Here is a 19,555-nt window from a genome sequence, read left to right on the forward strand (position 1 = left end):
AACTCAGCTAACCTGCCTTTGGCGTTTCATTACCCACTTGTTAAATACTCTTTTGGTAATAAAATGATTAAAATTTTTATTGCGTCTCTCAAATGAGGCCTCTTTTCAAAAGAGATTTAATGACTTTGGCGACGGGTGCGCGTGTGTGTGCGCGCGCACGCGGCCTGTGTGTTTGTGTGTGTGTGCATGTGTGTGCTTGCGTGTGTGTGTGTGTGTGTGTGTGTGTGTGTGTGTGTGTGTGTGTGTGTGTGTGTGTGTGTGTGTGTGTGTGTGTGTGTGTGTGTGTGTGTGTGCAGAGCGCATCTCTAGTTGTGCGCCGCCAGTGTGTAAAAGGCCTAATGACAATGATATGGTTTACAGCTTGCGAAACTGTCATTATTCTCAGCCAAATGACCGGCGCCGTCATTATGTGTGGAAGTGAGGAAATACCTTTCCTGTCTGCCACTGCCCACTGAAGAAGACATGCTTCACATGCCAGTCGGTGTCATCAAGCAGAGTTAAGTATTTATACTAAAATGAATGGGCCTGACTGTTTTTACATTACACGTTAAGCACCTCAGCTATAGCAACGGGACGTAAAATATTATATTCCTTCCATTAACACAGACTGCATGCGTAGCCTAGGCCAATATTCTCTGTAGGGGTTAGGAAATCATCGTTTTTTTTTAACAAGTAACAAAGGGAAACCGCTCCCAACAACCTACAAAACTATCTTTTATGTGTCTTAAGAGGTTAAATTTGGGTTCAGCAAGACGAGAGCGGAAGGCCGGGAAACAGAGGGATAAATCTGATATATATGCCCTTATTCGTAATGTGGGATTACTGCAGATTACTCCCTGTTGGGTTTTTAACTGCCAACCCGGCCTCTGCCCACATCCACACCGCTGGGCTCTTTATTCCGCCGCTGTTTCGTTGTACACGCACACACACATATGCCAACGCATGCACACGGAAACGCATGCACACGCACAACCACACACGCACACAAACACATGCACGCACGCACGCACACACACACACACACACACATGCAAAAGCACATACACAAGCACACACAGGCACACGGCGACACGCACATTCGCATACACACGCGCACACACGCGCATGCGCAGAACCACACACACATAAGCGCGCGCGCGCACACACACACACACACACACACACACACACACACACACACACACACACACACACACACACATACACACACGATCACACACATACCCACCCACACACACACACGCCCACACACACAGGAAGGCTCCCACTTTATAAATGGTGCGGTCTCGTCCCCGTGCTCGGAGGAGCCGGAGCGCGGCCCGTTCACCTGATGTATCACCGCGGCCCTCTGCGCTCCGCTGGACCCTGTCCTGCACCTGCTCTCCTATCAGGGGAGCGTGTGTTGGCGCGGCGCGGCCCGTGCCACACCGCAGATCGGCACTGCTTGGCCGGCCAGCGGGCAGGATGAAGTATGAGCGCCACCGGGACGGAGTGGAGCCCGTAATTGATAGCGAGGGGAAATGTGTTTTGTCCACATTATGTCTCCGCTACGGCCGCGTGCCAGCGCCCGGTCTCATGTGTTGATCGCTGGGAGTTAAATCATCAACTGGTTCTGAATCAGTTGGAATAAATCTGATTGAAGAATGAGTAGAATATGCAAACATCTATCCATATCTATATCTGTATCTGTCTGTGTATCTCTCTGTCTGTCTGTGTGTCTGTCTCTCTCTCTCTGTCTGTCTGTGTGTCTCTCTGTGTGTCTGTCTGTGTGTCTCTCTGTCTGTCTGTGTGTCTGTGTGTTGGCCGTGGATGGGTGTCTCCGCTGCAGGTCGGTCCACATGACAGATGGCGTTGGAGAGGAGTGGCGGGAGGCTGAGGACGGGACCCCCAGGAGAGGAGATGAGGGATGAACGCCGGCCGTCGCACTCCGCGGGGGTCCGACAGGCACTCGTCATCATAAGAGACATGTTTTGGTTATACTTCACGGGGGGGGGAGGTTGTCTCAATTTATGCATCGCTTTATTTCAGCTGGTTGCTGAGATGTTTCTAGCGACATCCTGAAATACATTTGCAAAAGAATGTCATGTCCCACACAGACACTTACATTGAACTAACATTAGTTAATGTTAGGTCAGAACACTGAACTAACATTAGAGAACTAAACATTAAAAAAAAAAAAATCTAATGATTTTCTTTTTAATCTAAGTTTTCAGAGTCGTTCAGCTGAACAGCTGAACTTGACTTAAGCGACATCCTCAAATACATTTGCACATTTTTTTTGGACTTACATAGCTTTATATTCAATTTTGTCTTTTGCAAATATATTCCTTCTGTGGCCAGATTTATCAGATGTATCAAATTATAAATCTGTAGATTTATTTTCGGATCTCTTATTTACTTATTTTATTGTAGGCCAGCTTGTTTTACAGCAGAGGGAGACATTCTACAGATGCCACAACACTGCATCGTGTCATTTCCTTCTACGCTGCTGACATTTTTATCTTCTGAATATTAGTAGCAAATAAAAAAACATCTCTCCCTCTCTCCCCCCCCTCCCTATATATATAGTCAGGTTATGTAAGGTTTTGGTGATCAGCTCTAGCCCAAACTTGAAAAACCGCTTGATCAAATACTTGGAATGACGCAAGGGACAACTCAAATTCTCTTCCTCTTGTTCTTTATTTAGAAGTGAATTGCATAGAATAGTGCAGTTAGGTTGAAAACCTTCACAGATAAATTACAAGAAAAAAGACATTGCATTATTATCAAATAATATATGTTTTAGACAAAACACATCACATTTGATACTGCCAATCAAATCATTGCGTCTTCTGCAGTTAAATAAGCAACAAAGTCCTGCAAAAGCACATCAAATAATTAAAGGTTTCAAACATAAGCAAGCAAATTATGATTTCATTTAAACATAAGGATGCCTTTTACTTTACAATTTCAGTCAGCATTCAGATCAAGCCTGATATTTTACAAACTATCATTTTGCAATGCAACTCAAGTTAATTACATATACAACAACTGATCAGGCACAAACAGACTACTACTCCAACTTAAGTACTGATGCAATGCCTTAATATACCTTTTCAACATTTCACATATTTATATTCATTTAAATAAGAAAGTCCATTTCTCTACCAGTTCCGTCTCCAGTGTTTTGATCATGAGCCGAGCGCCTTTCTTTGTATTAAATGTTTGCTGGAAGATTTCCTATGTTCTCAACTTCTCTCTCACAAACTTTTTCCTCCCATGCAGGTGTGCAGGTGATTGCCTGCCACAGGAAGTGCAGGGCAGGGCTTGGTTACTCACGCGCACTGACTTTCTCTCTGCCCCCTGCAGGTTCGGAGGTTTGGAGCTGAGACTTGGAGCTGAGATTGTGAATGTTTCTGTGCATGATTTTCCAGTGCGCTTTGATTTGACGCGACCCTATATATATATATATATTTATAAAGAGAGAGAGAGAGAGAGAGAGAGAGAGAGAGAGAGAGAGAGAGAGAGAGAGAGAGAGAGAGAGAGAGAGAGAGAGAGAGAGAGTGAACCTTAGTAAAACCAAAATAATGATATTTGTAAAAAGACCCAGCCTCAACAAATACACATTCCACCTAGACACTGTTACTCTAAAGCAAACAAAAACTAAACCTACCTCGGCATAAACATAAACGCCACAGGAAATTTCAACAAAGCTGTTAATGACCTGAGAGACAAGGCAAGGAGGGCTTTTTATGCCATAAAAAGAAATATCTAACTAGACATCCCAATTAAGATCTGGCTAAAAATATTTGACGCAGTGATAGAGCCCATTGCGCTCTACGGCTGTGAAGTTTGGGGTCTGGGTCACCAACCAAGATTTTATAAAATTGGAGGCACATCAAATTGAAACTCTTCATGCAGAATTCTGCAATTCAATACTAAAGTCGAAAGAAAGACGCCAAATACTGCATTCAGACAATAACCAATCGTTATTATAATTCAGAAGAGAGCCCTAAAATTGTAAAACCACCTTAAAAAAAGCGACAGCAACACATTCCACAACCAGGCTCTTGTCCACACAGAGTTACACCCAGAAAAGTGTCCCCTTAGCCAGCTTGTCCTGGGAATCTGTCCAAAACACAACAACCAACCAGGAACGTTGCACCAAATCCTGGGCCCCTATCCAAGAGGTACTGATGCCCCCCCCCACTAGAGACAGAACTGCATTTCCTGACTTCCTGCCGGTCATACGAAGACATCAGGAATACGCACTTCCCACGGATTACAAAGGCATGCAAGGACCTCAAAGACACCCCAGATGCTCACAAACTGCCATGCCTGTTGGGCGAAATACAACAATGTGCGAACGCAGCAGCAAGATTCGTCACCTGTTGTGATGAGAGAAGGACCTCCAACTCCCCATATACTCACCCCCCTGGACTCACTCTGCACACAATAATTGCACTATTGCACACATCCTCCATAATGTAAATACTGTGTATTTGGAGTGTTTCTTTAATTTTTCTGTTTATACGAGATACTGTAATTCTTGTAATTTTTATAATATCCCACATTTTACTTTTAAACTATTTTTATAGTATAACATTTGATACGTATAGATATTTTGTATTTAACGTTTTTTACTTATTATATTATTATAATATATACCTTACCTTTTTATATTATATCGCTGTTTATTTTATTGTTCACCTGCTTTGGCAATGCAAATGTATATTTCTCATGCCAATAAAGCTTTTTTGAATTTAATTGAATTGAATTGATAGAGAGAGAGAGAGAGAGAGAGAGAGAGAGAGAGAGAGAGAGAGAGAGAGAGAGAGAGAGAGAGAGAGAGAGAGAGAGAGAGAGAGAGAGAGAGAGGGAGAGAGAGAGAGGGAGAGAGAGAGAGGGAGAGAGAGAGAGAGAGAGAGAGAGAGAGAGAGAGAGAGAGAGAGAGAGAGAGAGAGAGAGAGAGAGAGAGAGAGAGAGAGAGAGAGAGAGAGAGAGAGAGAGAGAGAGAGAGATATTCCGGTTATAGGATGTTCATGCTCTGACTCACATCATCATGAGTCTGAACATAACGGATTATTCTGGACCAATGTGAGCCAGGGTAGACGTTTGGACCAATCACAGAGCAGTGCGCTGGCTTGTCATCTACGCTAAGGAAGCAGTGTAGCTAGCCTGGCAGCTAGCTGCAGACGTACTGTTATTTATTCCTGTTCTGTGACATAACTTACATACTGATTTGTGGATTATTTAGCGATCATCCAACGCTACACCGGGGGTCTATAGGAAGCCAAGGTTGGTTTTGTGTTGCGTTAAAGTGTGATTAAGTTAGCTTCATGGGAAAGGGCGTAATGACACTGATAGCCCTGAGCGCAGCAAACGACATAGCCACCGAGCTAACAGAGTCTATAAAGCTCTCCTAACATTTGTTTACATTGGTGATTTGCTTACATAAGGTTTTATATGTATACATATATATTAATCTAATATATTGATGAACAATTATATGACAACATTGTTGCACTTTTTCTGTTATTGTTGTCGAATTTTTTTATTGCCTCCCCCCCCACCCCGATTTCCTTAATATTGTAATGATTTATATAATATTTAGTTATAATATATGTAATTATAATATGATATATTATTTATTTAATATGGTTTTATATCCACACACAAGCCGCAGAATACTTAATCAACATTGTTACACATTTCCTTTTATTGTTATTGAATTGTATTTTATTTCCCCTCGAATCCTTTAATATATTAATAATATATATAATATTTATAGATAATATATGCAATAAAAATATGATCTATTTTATCTCCAGATGCAGTTCATGCTCCTGTTCAGCCGGCAGGGGAAGCTGCGGCTGCAGAAGTGGTACGTTCCTCTCTCCGACAAGGAGAGGAAGAAGATCTCCAGGGACCTGGTCCAGACCATCCTGGCCAGGAAGCCCAAGATGTGCAGCTTCCTGGAGTGGCGGGACCTCAAGATTGTCTACAAGAGGTAAGTACGAACCACTGTGACAGCGCAGAAGATGTATCTAGGGAGAGTATGAAAGAACATCATGCAGCACATGTGCTCCATGAGGTTGTTTCAACATCAATCTACAGCTGCCATACTTTCGATAAACCCTTAAGCTTTTGTTGTCAGAAAGATGAGTTGGGGCTCCATCATCTATTCTAGGTAAATGTTCTGCATTTATACAGAGCTTTTCTACCCAGTGGCCACTCAAAGCGCTTTATGATATTGCCTCACAATCATCCATTCATACACTCATTCACACAAACATGCGAGGCGACAGCCAGCTCGTCAGGAGCAGTAAGGGTGAGGCGTCTTGCTCAGGGACACCTCGACACTCAGGTAGGAGAAGCCGGGGATCGAAGTAGCACTAGGTCATCAGCCAATCCGCTCTACCTCCTGAGCCACATGCCGCCTAAAGAAAATAAGTTTTGGTCACTGAAGTGATAATAAACGCCCCCCCCTGTGTCTCTGTGTGGTAGACACCCTAGCAGCCTGTATAGCGATCCTAGCTTGTATCTCTGTTGTGTTGTAGATATGCTAGTCTGTACTTCTGCTGTGCCGTTGAGGACCAAGACAACGAGCTGATCACCCTGGAGATCATCCACAGATACGTGGAGCTGCTCGACAAATACTTTGGCAGTGTGAGTACCAGGCAACGCTTTGAGGGTGATCGCACGTTCTTATCCTCAGTCCAGTTGAACCGGGTAGATTATGTTGGGAAGTGAGTTCATGTGTCAAAAAAAAAGACACAATCATAATGTGTTTAAAGGGGACATATTGTACCACCAGGTGTGAGTGTGATTAGCCTTACAAGCCGTTTCGAAAATCTGCCCCATATGACATCACTAGTGGGCGTGTCCCACCTAGATGTGTGCTGGATAGATGAGTCTACCAGCCTACCCAGTGGACTGAAGTAAACGTTGCTCATCTATCCAGCACAGATCTAGGTGGACATGCCCACTAGTGATGTCATATGGGGCAAATTTTCCCACTCGCACCTGGTGGTATAATATGTCCCCTTTAATATATTGTCTTTATATTATTTTTTTAATTATATAAAGACACATTCCTAATTAAATATGACTGATCGTCATCATCAGAGTTTACATTAGAGATGAGGGATGAATAGTACTTAGCATTGTGTAGCATCTTATCCTGGTTATCGAGCTGTCTGCTAAATGCCCTCCATGTAAACGTAGATGTGTAACGTGTGGGGGTGTGGTTCAACAGGTCTGCGAGCTTGACATCATCTTTAACTTTGAGAAGGCCTACTTCATCCTGGACGAGTTCCTGCTGGGCGGAGAGGCCCAGGAGACGTCCAAGAAGAACGTGTTGAAGGCCATCGAGCAGGCCGATCTGCTGCAGGAGGTGGGGACGGCCTCAGCCTATCGTATGATGTTAGGACCGGGCTCAGCCTATCGTATGATGTTAGGACCGGGCTCAGCCTATCGTATGATGTTAGGACCGGGCTCAGCCTATCGTATGATGTTAGGACCGGCTCAGCCTATTGTATGATGTTAGGACCGGGCTTAGCCTATCGTATGATGTTAGGACCGGGCTCAGCCTATCGTATGATGTTAGGACCGGGCTCAGCCTATCGTATGATGTTAGGACCGGGCTCAGCCTATCGTATGATGTTAGGACCGGGCTCAGCCTATCGTATGATGTTAGGACCGGCTCAGCCTATTGTATGATGTTAGGACCGGGCTTAGCCTATCGTATGATGTTAGGACCGGGCTCAGCCTATCGTACGATGTTAGGACCGGGCTCAGCCTATCGTATGATGTTAGGACCGGCTCAGCCTATCGTATGAGGTTAGGACCGGGCTCAGCCTATCGTATGATGTTAGGACCGGGCTCAGCCTATCGTATGATGTTAGGACCGGGCTCAGCCTATCGTATGATTTTAGGACCGGGCTCAGCCTATCGTATGATGTTAGGACCGGGCTTAGCCTATCGTATGATTTTAGGACAGGTTCTAGAGGTTATCTTGGGGTAATCATACTTTTAATTACAACTTAAATGATGCTTGTTGAATTTGTAGTGTGTATGTAGATATATGTATCGTTGCTGATCTCCTAGCCTTCCTAACGGGGCTGTAGGGTAGGAGACAGAAACGTAATCAGGTCACAGCCAGTGGACGTTTCAGCGTCACACTGTCACCCATTCCCGTAACCATTGACCAACGCACAGCCCAAAACCATTCCACTGTTAACCACTTCCTCTGTTTCTCGTGGGCAGGAGGCCGAGGCTCCACGCAGTGTCCTGGAGGAGATTGGCCTCACATAGACCCAGGTCCACGTCCATCCACCCCCTGGCCTGTGTTTGTGATCTAGTGTTGTTGTTCTCGTTTGCTTGTCGTCTTTGCTGTTTTTCGTAATGTTGTGCCAACTGGTATTATCATCCTCGCCCGCGTACCGAATCCTCCCATGTCTGAGAAACACATCCCTCCTGTATGTTCCAGCCGATATCCATGGAAACGCCCGGGAATACTAATGTAGCAAGACATTCACCGCACATCCGCAGTGTAGTATTACGTCCTGTTCAGTCTTTGTTACGTGTGGTGTTAAATCTCTATTTATGGTTGGTACCGCAACAAGCACTGCTTTGAGAATCATTTGCATTGGATGTAGATGAAAATATGATGCGAGTCTCCCTGCATTCCCCAGGACTTCATGCGTGAATACAGAACGCTCACTGTTGCTGTATTTCGTATCGTCGAAGTGAATGAGCAATCACATTCCCATTTCCTTGTCCAATCGATGTTCCCCGTCTGTCCTTGCTTTTGTTTACTTTCCTTATGCTGAAAAACAACCTTTTGAGAGTAGCATCGGCACGTGACAAATTTAGACAGTATTCATGTATCCTTGGCTAATTCACATGTTAAAATGACCAAAGAACACTGTGCTAACATTAGTCGTTAGGGAATTAAAGCATTTAAAACAAAAAAAAACAGAATCTAATGATTGATTTTCTAACTCTTAAGATCAGTTTACAGCGCCCTGGGCCCATTCTAAGTATTTAGTTTATTCACTAAAGGTTGCATGTTTGTTAAATCCACGTTACAGGATGCAGCAGACCTACACTTTAACGATATCCAACGCTAATCCTATTTTATGCGGTTAGCAGGTGCACTTTTAACAAGTCCTGTTTTTTTATTGCAGTCATCCATGGATTGATTCATTTGCGATAATTATGCTTTTTATCACTTTATTCAACACTGCCGGTGCATTTTCTTCTGATAATTAACAATAAATGTATCCCAAAACAAAAGCCTGTTTTCAAATTATTTTTTATTCACTAAATGCTATGTAATCTAGCACTAGCTCTGTCAATCCTCTTTACTAAAAAAACCATTATGTACAGAGAGAGCCATCAGAGCTGTGGTTTGACATCGATAACGTCATCTTCCTCCTGTTGGCAAGGCAGCTCAGGGGGATCCGCGGTCTCCTCCAGAACAGACTGCGACTCGGCTGCCAGAGGTTCAACACGCGGGTCAGGCCTCAGCCCGACGGACAACACCTCCAGGACACCGTCCCCGGTGTTCGGGGGAGACGTCTCTTCCTTGATCTCCACGTCCGCGTCGTCTTGGTTCTCCGACTCCCCGGAGGAACTGATCACCTCGGCCGACCGGCTCCTCTTCTTCTTCTTGAGTTTCTTTTTGTTCTTCTTCTTGCTCTTTTTGGAGCGTTTATGGCGATGGTGCGAGGGGTTGCCGTCGTCTGAGCTCCCGTCCCTCCCCTCTCCGTCCTCGTGGTTCTGTTTCCCTGGGCTCCGACGGGTGCTCCTCTCCCGTTTCGGCCTCCTCTCCCCGTCTTTACCGCCGCCCCGCAAGTCCCCGTTCGGGCTTCCGTCCGGAGACCCGTCTCGCTCTCTACTCCTGTCTCGCTCTCGATCCCGTTCCCTGCTCCTGTTCCCGAGTCTGTCCCTCTCTTGGCCGCCACTCGGGCTGCGGCTCCGACAGCGCTCCCCCCGGCTGCTCGCAGGCCTCCTTCTGGACGCCTGACTCTCACTCCGCAGGCTCTCCACTCTCCTGTGACTGCGAGCGCTCTCCCTGCTCTGGCTCCTCCTCCTCTCCCTCCTCTCACTCCCCCTCCTCTCACTGCCCCGCCTCCCCGTGCCGGAGCGTTCCGACCTCGGCGGGCTCCTGCTGCCGTGGCGATGGTTCCGCCAGGACCGCTCACTCCTCCGCTCCGAGCCCCACCCCCCCCGGCGGGAGCCCTCCCCCGTTCGGTCGGGGGATATGTCGCGGTCCGCCTCCCAGAACTCGTCGCCCGGGTTACGGAACACGTGCAGGAAGTTGCAGTGTTTCCCCTTCGGACACTTGAGCTTGTTGAAGAGCCCTGAGAGGAAATGCACAAAAACATGACACCGAATTAGAACTGGCTTTTACCACCACATTATCGCCTGTGCAACACAAAATACTGGCTGCACAAACTCTGGTTCCTCATTCTCCTTGAGGTGGAAATAATGAAAAGCATCACAGCATATTCACAGTTACCCGGATATGAAATGGCAGCCTCTACGGCGCTTGTGCCTTTAAAATCATCCTGATTGTCGTTTTGAATCATTGAGATCCCCGAGGCTCACCACAGATAGCGTTCTTCCAGCGTGTGACGGGGCACAGCTCACAGGTGAGTTGCTTGCCCGCGTAGTATCTCCCGTTGAACTTCTGGTAGGCCTCCATGCACTGTTCCTCCCTGGACCCACCACAGACAGAAGACACACGTGAGGGAATGCTTTCCCACCCAAATAAAGAATAGGTTTTTTTTCCGGTAGGTTTGACTGGTCTTACGTGCTGAATTGGACGTAAACGTTTCCTCTTAAATGTGGTTCAAAGTTACAGCTGACCTACAAGAAGAAAAGATGCACAAATTAAAAGACTGATAGAAAATGCTCTCCCGATTGTGCATTCTTTGGCCCTCAAATAACAAAGTTTACGTGCAAGAATGTCCTAAACTGTAAAATAGGATCATGGCAGAAAATGTACATTCTGTTCGTTGAATCCACAGCGACATACAGGTGAGACAGAACAATCAAAGCACAACCCAAATCGGGGTCACCTAAAAAAAAAGGACAGACGATGGGGGAGTCATCCAGAACATTGGTTCATAAAAACAAAGCCAACCGACGGCCAATCAAAATGGGATTCCCCCATTTTGATTGGCTGTTGGTTAGCTTTGATTGTTCTGAATGGCTTGTCCTAACATGTTATATCAAACCAAACCCCGCACCTTGAACTGCACCACGCGTCCGAGGCTCTGGAACTCAGGCAGCACGTCGTGGTAGAACTCCAGGAAGTGGTCGTGCAGGTCCTCCTCGCTGTGCTCTAGAGAGGCGTCCGTGTCGTAGTCGTCGCGGTGACACTGGTCCATGCCGTACGTCACGAACATCCCCCGGATCATCAGGGTCGAGCTGGATGGGGGGTGGGCGTGCCGCCGCGAGCACCTGGGTCCACATGGTACAGAACAACAACATGATTATAATCCCAAGGCCTTACAAACACACAGTGTAGAGCAACACAACCACACAGGGTTGCCAATCACAAGGCCTTACAAACACACAGTGTAGAGCAACACAACCACACAGGGTTGCCAATCACAAGGCCTTACAAAGCATGATACCATTTTTTCCTTAAGTCCCTTAACTCAAGTTAGGATTCCTTAACTTGAGTATCGGTCGATAGCGAGTATATACCGATACAGCGTCTAGCATTGTAACTACTACTAGCACTTGTCTAATTGAAGGGTTCTATTACGATGAGTAACGTAAAGTCGGTTCGCTTGCTGTCTGCATTTTATTTTCCAGAACTAGACAATTCACATTTACAATCTATAATTATATATAATACAATTATTTTCTTGTAGTTAAGCGTCCATGCATCCATGTTACTGCATTTCAGGCAGTATCGAAGGACTTTCTCGGAACGACTCTAAACTGAATGTTTAAAGGGCGTCCTTGTGCAGCACCATGTACCTGTCTCCGAATCGACACGCTCCCGTCTTCAGGAAGAAGGGACAGTTCTGCCCGTCGCGCTCGGTTCCGTAGTTCTCAGAGTTCTCCGTCTTGGGGGCCTCGGGGTTCATCCACTGAACCGGTTTACTGAGCTACGGAACACAAGCAGTCCACCGGAGACAGAGCGTGGGTCTACAAGAAGCGACCACGGTTGTATTCACTGCCAATTCGCTTACGACACGGTCAGCCATGATTGGCTTAAGGGCTCTTTATGGTCCCACGTTCCCTCAACGCAATGTCCACGCAGAGGCTTCGACGCAGTCGTGAACGTTTATGGTTCTGCGTCGGCTTTTAGTAAGTGGACCAATCACAGCGCTTGCTGGTGCGTCACCTCGACGGAAGGTACGATTTTTGGGAGGCGCACGTCCGGCCCTTGTGGTGGACGCAAGGAGGGTACGCAAGGACGTAAGGGGTCCATAACCCCCTTGGGTCGCGTGAACGTGGGACCATAATCAGTGGGCGTTGCGTTGAATTGGAACCATAAAGAGACCTTTAGACACCAACAAAACTTGTTAGGACGTTGGATAGGAACATGCAAATACCTGACTCTCTGCTTGGTCCAACATTTTCTGAACAGCCTCCTACAAATGGTGCAAACACATGCTTTGTGAAAAATGTGTAGCAGGCAGGCAACCACGCATGTCTGTTTCCAGCAGGTTAAGATGATATTTACCAGAGGGGAAACAGGCTATTGCCCAGCAGGGCAATTCAACAGTATCATAGACGTTTCGATGTTACACAAAAACACACGTAAAAGATACATCCTTGTCTTGAGGGATGAAGTTGCCAGGTAAGGTTGGTTCTCATTGTGTGCATCTTAGTCAAGGAACAGGGTGAATTATTTGGGCCAATCATATTACATATAATGCAAGAAAACATTGAAAATGTATATCTTCTTCGGAAACAAAACACATCATAGCTGATTCTCTATACATATGATGAGGTCCATTACAAGACCATATTAAATTATTTTACCACATCAGACTACCACGCGACTTGCTAAATTAAGAGCTATTAGCCAAAGGGACACATTTGGCTTAAGGCTAAAAGGTTAAAGCTTCGATACCTAAACTCTTCTAGGAGAGGGCAGTTCAGAAGCTCCTCATAAAACACATGAACAGGCTGTTCTGCAAAAAGATGTGATTGTCCTCCAAAGGTTTAACCTCGTAGTCGTAGGATATATATACAACTGTTTTTATCCTCCAGGTGACCGCTTCACCTCTCTGTTCTTCTTCTCCTGCTGCTTGTGCTCCTTCTCCTCCTCCTCCTTCTTCTGCTGGGTGTCCCACTCCTCCTTTATTCTCCGCTGTAAACAGGGATGTCAACCCACATGGGGCAGAGGGCAGCTTTCACAGGCAAATTGTACGTTGTGGAACAATAATATGAAATATACAGGATGCACAGATGGACCAGCAGCCGTTATATGAATGATGAGGCAATCAACTGCATTGATTTTAATTGACAGCGATGTTGAGAAATAAGCTGATATGCGTACGTGACAGCGTATTTGTGTTGACGTGTACTGGTGTCTATACAGTACACTGAGTCCATCATTTCTTTCTGGCTGTATTGTTTAGTTTATGTATCATGGATTTCCTAAAGAATCATAGACCAGGACCCCTTTTCGATGATCGCGTTCTGGACGTTACCTCTTCGTCCTCTTGCCTCTTCCTGGCAGTCTCCTCTCTCTCGGCCCGGAGTTGGAAGGCCTCCTGAGCGAGCCTCTCTCTCTCCAGCCACTCCTCATGGTGCCGCTGTCTTCAGAGAGAACACAACGAGACACTTCAATCGGCTGAACCGCCCGACAGTCCATGTTGGCATTCATCACCGGATATAAGGACTGCTGAGTCGCCCTACCTCTCCTGGACAGAAGCTTCCCCATCACAGACAACTTCCTCCTCCTCATCCTCTTCCTCTTCCTCAGGCCGCTCTCCATCTTTAACAGATAAGATACAAGCAATGACAGAAGATAAGATATAAGGGGTTATTGTCTAATGTTACAGCCCAGGTTGTTAGTAAGGTACATATTGAGTATAAATATAAAGGGTAATAGACAAGCATCCTATATCTTTAATAGGAACATACCGCCTTCTCTGGCTTGGGCTAAAGCCTGACGTTTACGCTTCCTTCTCTCCTTCTTCAAAACAGCCAAGCGTTGCTTTTTACTGCAGGACAGAAAACACAGGGAGGGTGATTATAAACCTGGACCAAAACTTGGTTATAGTGGGATATAAACCTGGTTATAGTTTTGATTACAAAACCTCACTATACCTGGTTAACTAGTGGGGTTTTGTTTCAATAGGTACACATACACACACGCGCACACGTTTTTACGTCTTACGTTTTAAAAGGGCAGTGAACAGGAGACATGTCCATGCAAAACACCGTATGAGCTTGGTTAAGGTTTAATTCATTCAAACTAGAGATTTAAGAGCATTAAAGAGCATTCAATTCACAGACCTCATCGCGGGGACCTGGACCGCCACGGGCGCCGCCATGACAGCTGGGCGGGAGCTGCTCACGTTGGCCTCAATAAAATATTAAGCATTATTATCAAGAGGCGAATTAACTGCCAGTAAGTCCGTGTGTCATTGAATTGTATTCTTTGTGATAAGGGATCAAATAGGTAAATTAACGGAACTGTTACTGATCGTGGTAACCGTCCGTGAGAGGCGGAAAGGAAATACAAAAACTTCCGGTTCGGAGTTCGCGCTGTCCTTTCCCTTTCCGGTGTCCGTTGTAAACATCAGGTCGATGACGCGTGTGTTCACAAAACAGAGTTGATATTAAATAAATGAATATGCACAGATTTAAACAAAGACACATACATAAAACATTCATTTTGTGGTTTCTGTTATTATTGATTCAGACAAAATGCTGATTACCAACTTTACTACATCTTCATACACACATTCCTAGTACTAAACAACTAAATCATACATTTAGCAAACATATTTTTATTAGCTTGATGATCATGTTAAGCCTTATTAACTAAATGTATGTAATCGGCGCTTTAGGTGTAATTATATTTGATCTTAAATTGTATTAAGCTTTATTTACAAAATATATGTCATCTGTACTGTGGGATGTTTTTTATTGAATGGTTGCATTTATTAAATTATTATTCACACTAATAATACACTTTGGTGCAATTATATTTAACCATACACACACACACACACACACACACACACACACACACACACCCCAACACACACACACACAAACACACACACACACACACACACACACACACACACACACACACACACACACACACACACACACACACACACACACACACACACACACACACACACACACACACACACACACACACACACATCTTGCTCCTTCACTGTGTCTTCCGTTCCGGGCTGGGGCGGAGGAAGAGCTCCGGGCGTGTGGCGCAGCGGTAGCAAAGGGCCTGGGGCAGCAGGCCGTACAGCAGGTTGACCAGCAGGAACAGCAGCTGTCCGGCTGCAGGGACGCGGTACGAGAACGGGGTCCGCGTGTGGAGGGACGCGCCGATGTGAGAGAACTGAGCCTGGGAAGTGATAACAACGACGACAGGTGAAAGAGGAAGAACATTAAAGAGGAAAGAGCGTGGGCAGGGTAGTCTGCAGTGGAGGGACTCCCCAGCTGAAAGGTACTGGGTTCGAGGCCCGATGTCCTCTGCTTAAGCTGCTTGAATCCTTGATCAAAAAGCCCAACCCCTGCCTCCTTCCTAATGACATGTATCTGAATTCACTGAAAATAAAATAAAATAAAATAAAACAAAGCACTAAGCCAAACAATTCAGCTCAGTGTTCCCGGTTTGGGCCTTTTCCTGGTGCTTAGTTACGGAAAGTGTTGACTTCTGCTAGAAGTCTGAATTTGGGCTTGTGGGTTTCTATGTGTCATGTTCAAACCTGTTCCTTCTCATCAGGGTGAAAAAACAGTACAACATCATCATAGCAGCCATATTTCCCTGAGCATCTCTATTAATAGCTCGGCCACACAGCTGACATTTAGATGAATAGCACCATGCCTGGTCTGAAGTTAGCCCTGCCTTTGTCATCGTGGTGACTGATAGCACGTCGGGAATTCCAGCAACAAAGCTAACGTTGTACCGACCAGGCTGATATACTGGAGGATTCAAGCACTCAGCTTTTGAATTAAAACATAACCTCACGGGACGGTAAATAGTTTTCTGTGAGAACAATAATCCTTGTGAGGAATGATGTCTGAAGTTTAAAGAATACCTTTTTTTTTTACATTTATGCTTTGTATATTTGTACATGAATGATGGATTGTACCCACTTGTGCGAGAGCCCCCGAGTGGACAAGGGTGAGGTCTGGCATCCACTCACATCCAGGGACCACGAGCCCATAGAGAGCCATGATGTAGTACGGCCCTGAGTACAACATGCCCACCAGCATCTGGCAAGCAAAGACACAGAGCCCTCAGGCTTTGAATGGGTATCAAGTACGAGATGTGCAAGTTCCAGTCTGTAATGGTCAAACGCAAAACGATATAAAAGAGTCAGACAGGGCTCCAAAATCACGTCCCGGTCAGCGGAAGCTGTAATGCCATCGGAAGTGGATGTTATGTTAATGATATTGTAACTGTAATGTCAACTGTAATGTCAATAGTAATATCAATAAATATATCGATATCAGTTTGGTTACCTGTATTTTAGGGTAGGCTGAAGGGTCTTTCAGGTAGGGCTCGTATTTCTGAGCGTACTCTAGACACCATTCCCAGGGACAGTCCAGCACAACCTCAAGAGAAAACAGGATGTTTTAAATGCTGGTAATAAGTATTAATAATATGAAGTAATAATAAATAGTAATTACTATGCATGCTTACCAGGCCTCTGAAGATGCAGAAAGCCGTTGCAAGGACGAGGTAGATGATGAACAGAACGTCTAGAGGTCTCCTGAGGACATTCTTGCTCCGCTTCAGCGGGATGCTCTAGTAAAGTAAATGTAAAAATAATGTGTTGTCTCACTGGCCCAAACCGTACTGCATAGCTTTGTTACACAAATAACGCGAGTATGTGCTGTTTAAACATGACCTTTTGACAGTGATTGACTTTTGCTTACTTGGCCTGTGATCTCCAGCGTGGGGGGCTGGCTGAAGACCCTGAAGCAGGCCCAGACAGACACCAAGACGTACGAGATGTGCAGGAGGAACAGAGGACCCACCTGGGTCCCATACTTCCCTGTGAAACAAAAAGGGAAATAAAGACAACAAGGCTACAAAAGTTGCATCATACGTAACGTTACATAATAGGAAATAACATCAAAGGAACACAACTTGACGCAAAGAAAAGTAAAAAAAAACGAAACATCACGTAACGTTACATAATGGAACATAGCATCATGGAAAGTCACACAAAGTAACGGGGGACATCATACTATAACATAGCTTGGCGGAACATAACATGAAGGAACTTAACATAACACCTAATGGCAAATAATGGGAATGAACATAACAGCACAGAACAACAGATACCTCAAAGTACATAAAGTGTTCAGGTCTTTGAGGGCACGTGTGTGTGTGTGTGTGTGTGTGTGTGTGTATGTGTGTGTGTGTGTGTGTGTGTGTGTGTGTGTGTGTGTGTGTGTGTGTGTGTGTGTGTGTGTGTGTGTGTGTGTGTGTGTGTGTGTGTGTGTGTGTGTGTGGACCTACCCACAGCGTTCCCCAGTATGTAGACCATGACCCTCATGAGGAAGGAGCCCACCCAGTACAGACCGATCGCCCGGTAGCTGCCCCTGGGGACACAACACTCTGTAAACCACCATGAGCAGGTACATGAGGTAGAGACAGACAGACAGACAGAGAGACAGACAGACAGACAGACAGACAGACAGACAGACAGACAGTACCCCCAGGTGATAGCCGCCACCATCAGCAGGTACATGAGGTAGAGACAGACAGACAGGCAGACAGACAGGCGGACGGACGGACGGACGGACGGACGGACAGACACAGACAGACAGACAGACAGACAGACAGACAGACAGACAGACGGACAGTACCCCCAGGTGATAGCCGCCACCATCAGCAGGTACATGAGGTAGTGCACGCAGCCGTCCCAGTAGGAGATCATGTGACCGTAGGCCGTGTTGATGTGAGGTTCAGCCTGGAGGTGTTCAGACCATAACCGTCAGAACCAGGGGGAGGTGATCAGGTACGATCAGGTACGATCAGCTCCACTCATATTCACGTAAACCACGGTAGACATCACTGGCCTCCTTGAGGTAGAAGGTCATGAAGCCGTCGATGATGTTGTCCTGCTCCAGCCCGATGATCAGGTTCACCACACTCAGGAAGGCGTGCACCGCGTACACTGCAGGGGTGGGGGGGTACAGACGCACAGGTCAGCCACTGGGGGTTCACACTGCTGTCAGACAGACAGGTAGACACACTGCTGTCAGACAGACAGGTAGACACACTGCTGCATACAGACAGACAGACAGACACACTGCTGTCAGACAGACAGACAGACAGACAGACAGACAGACAGACAGACAGACAGACAGACAGGCATACACATTGCTGTCAGACAGACAGACAGGCAGACATACTGCTGTCAGATAGACAGACAGACAGGCAGAGGGACAGACAGACAAACACAATGCTGTCACGGAGACAGAGAGGCAGACAGACAGACAGACAGACAGACAGACAGACAGACACCCAGAAGGAGTGGAAGTACAGAGGCACATGGGAGGTTTTATATCTAATGTTTTATATAGAATGTAGATCACGACCAACAGCGTGAAAAACCGTCACGACGACGTCAGCAGGTTAGAGAAGCCTCACGTTGACCCTCACCATAGAAGAGGGGGTCTGCGGGGGTCTTCCTCTTCAGCAGAAACCGCGCCGAAATGGTCAGGATGAGCACTGTCGTGCATCCAGCAAAGAAGACAGCTTCAATGCTGCCATAAATCAAATATAATCACAAACATCAGTGCGGGTCAGTTAATTTCCCTCCATACTTTTCGATCATCAGTGAAGAAATCAATTATTGTAAATGGTGAGACATACTAACTTTAAACAAAATACCATTCACCTTACCTGCTGTTGCACATGAGTGAGTTAAAGAGGAAGGAGATGGGGATGGACATCAGGGACAGGAGGAACACGCCCGACCCGGCAGACACGTTCATCGCAGCGGCCGTATTTGATCCAAGCCTATAGTTCCAGATATTTGGTTCAGTCAGAATATTAGATCCCTTTAGATCCCGTTCACAATGAACACACATTAAACTAAGTGCTTCAAGTGGTGTCTTGCCTCGCACTATTCAAGTTAGGAGTTTGATAACTTCGTGCTTTGCGCGCCTGCCCGTCTGCTGTCCCTCCCTCCCTCCCTCTCCCCCCCCCCCCCCCCCCCTCCCTCTCCCCCCCCCCCCCCCCCCTCTCTCTCTCTCTCTCTCTCTCTCTCTCTCTCTCTCTCTCTCTCTCTCTCTCTCTCTCTCTCTCTCTCTCTCTCTCTCTCTCTCTCTCTCTCTCTCTCTCTCTCTCTCTCTCTCTCTCATCACT

The 19,555-nt window shown here is 46.0% G+C and overlaps 3 protein-coding genes across 6 annotated transcripts; 1 reads left to right on the forward strand and 2 right to left on the reverse strand.

Moving 5' to 3' along the window:
- The first annotated feature begins 5,030 nt into the window (after positions 1 to 5,030).
- On the forward strand, positions 5,031 to 9,279 carry ap1s2 (adaptor related protein complex 1 subunit sigma 2). Its single transcript, XM_030377036.1, has 5 exons — positions 5,031 to 5,277; positions 5,811 to 5,989; positions 6,540 to 6,648; positions 7,238 to 7,375; positions 8,248 to 9,279. Exons 2-5 carry the CDS (start codon positions 5,811 to 5,813, stop codon positions 8,293 to 8,295), a joined length of 474 nt encoding a protein of 157 aa, XP_030232896.1. The 5' UTR covers positions 5,031 to 5,277; the 3' UTR covers positions 8,296 to 9,279.
- Positions 9,280 to 9,281: 2 nt separating this feature from the next.
- zrsr2 (zinc finger (CCCH type), RNA-binding motif and serine/arginine rich 2) lies at positions 9,282 to 14,749 on the reverse strand. Its single transcript, XM_030377031.1, has 11 exons — positions 14,482 to 14,749; positions 14,107 to 14,186; positions 13,879 to 13,957; positions 13,671 to 13,779; positions 13,241 to 13,327; positions 12,564 to 12,602; positions 11,983 to 12,113; positions 11,241 to 11,454; positions 10,802 to 10,857; positions 10,597 to 10,706; positions 9,282 to 10,349 (listed from the first exon to the last, which is right to left on the reverse strand). The coding sequence occupies exons 1-11, from the start codon at positions 14,517 to 14,519 to the stop codon at positions 9,382 to 9,384; spliced, it is 1,911 nt and encodes a 636-aa protein (XP_030232891.1). The 5' UTR covers positions 14,520 to 14,749; the 3' UTR covers positions 9,282 to 9,381.
- A 349-nt stretch (positions 14,750 to 15,098) lies between these two features.
- On the reverse strand, positions 15,099 to 19,370 carry LOC115558682 (transmembrane 6 superfamily member 1). Of its 4 annotated transcripts, none has more exons than XM_030377034.1 (10): positions 19,091 to 19,370; positions 18,848 to 18,951; positions 18,262 to 18,359; positions 18,049 to 18,152; positions 17,699 to 17,781; positions 17,110 to 17,228; positions 16,874 to 16,978; positions 16,693 to 16,785; positions 16,324 to 16,443; positions 15,099 to 15,568 (listed from the first exon to the last, which is right to left on the reverse strand). In XM_030377034.1, the coding sequence occupies exons 1-10, from the start codon at positions 19,276 to 19,278 to the stop codon at positions 15,377 to 15,379; spliced, it is 1,206 nt and encodes a 401-aa protein (XP_030232894.1). In that variant the 5' UTR covers positions 19,279 to 19,370; the 3' UTR covers positions 15,099 to 15,376. The 4 variants fall into 4 exon arrangements, with proteins under 4 accessions (XP_030232894.1, XP_030232893.1, XP_030232892.1 ...); XM_030377033.1 differs by having other exon boundaries at positions 17,896 to 18,152; XM_030377032.1 differs by having other exon boundaries at positions 17,699 to 18,152.
- Between the last annotated feature and the right edge of the window lie 185 nt (positions 19,371 to 19,555).

Source organism: Gadus morhua, chromosome 14 (assembly GCF_902167405.1).
Source record: "Gadus morhua chromosome 14, gadMor3.0, whole genome shotgun sequence".
NCBI lineage: Eukaryota > Metazoa > Chordata > Actinopteri > Gadiformes > Gadidae > Gadus > Gadus morhua.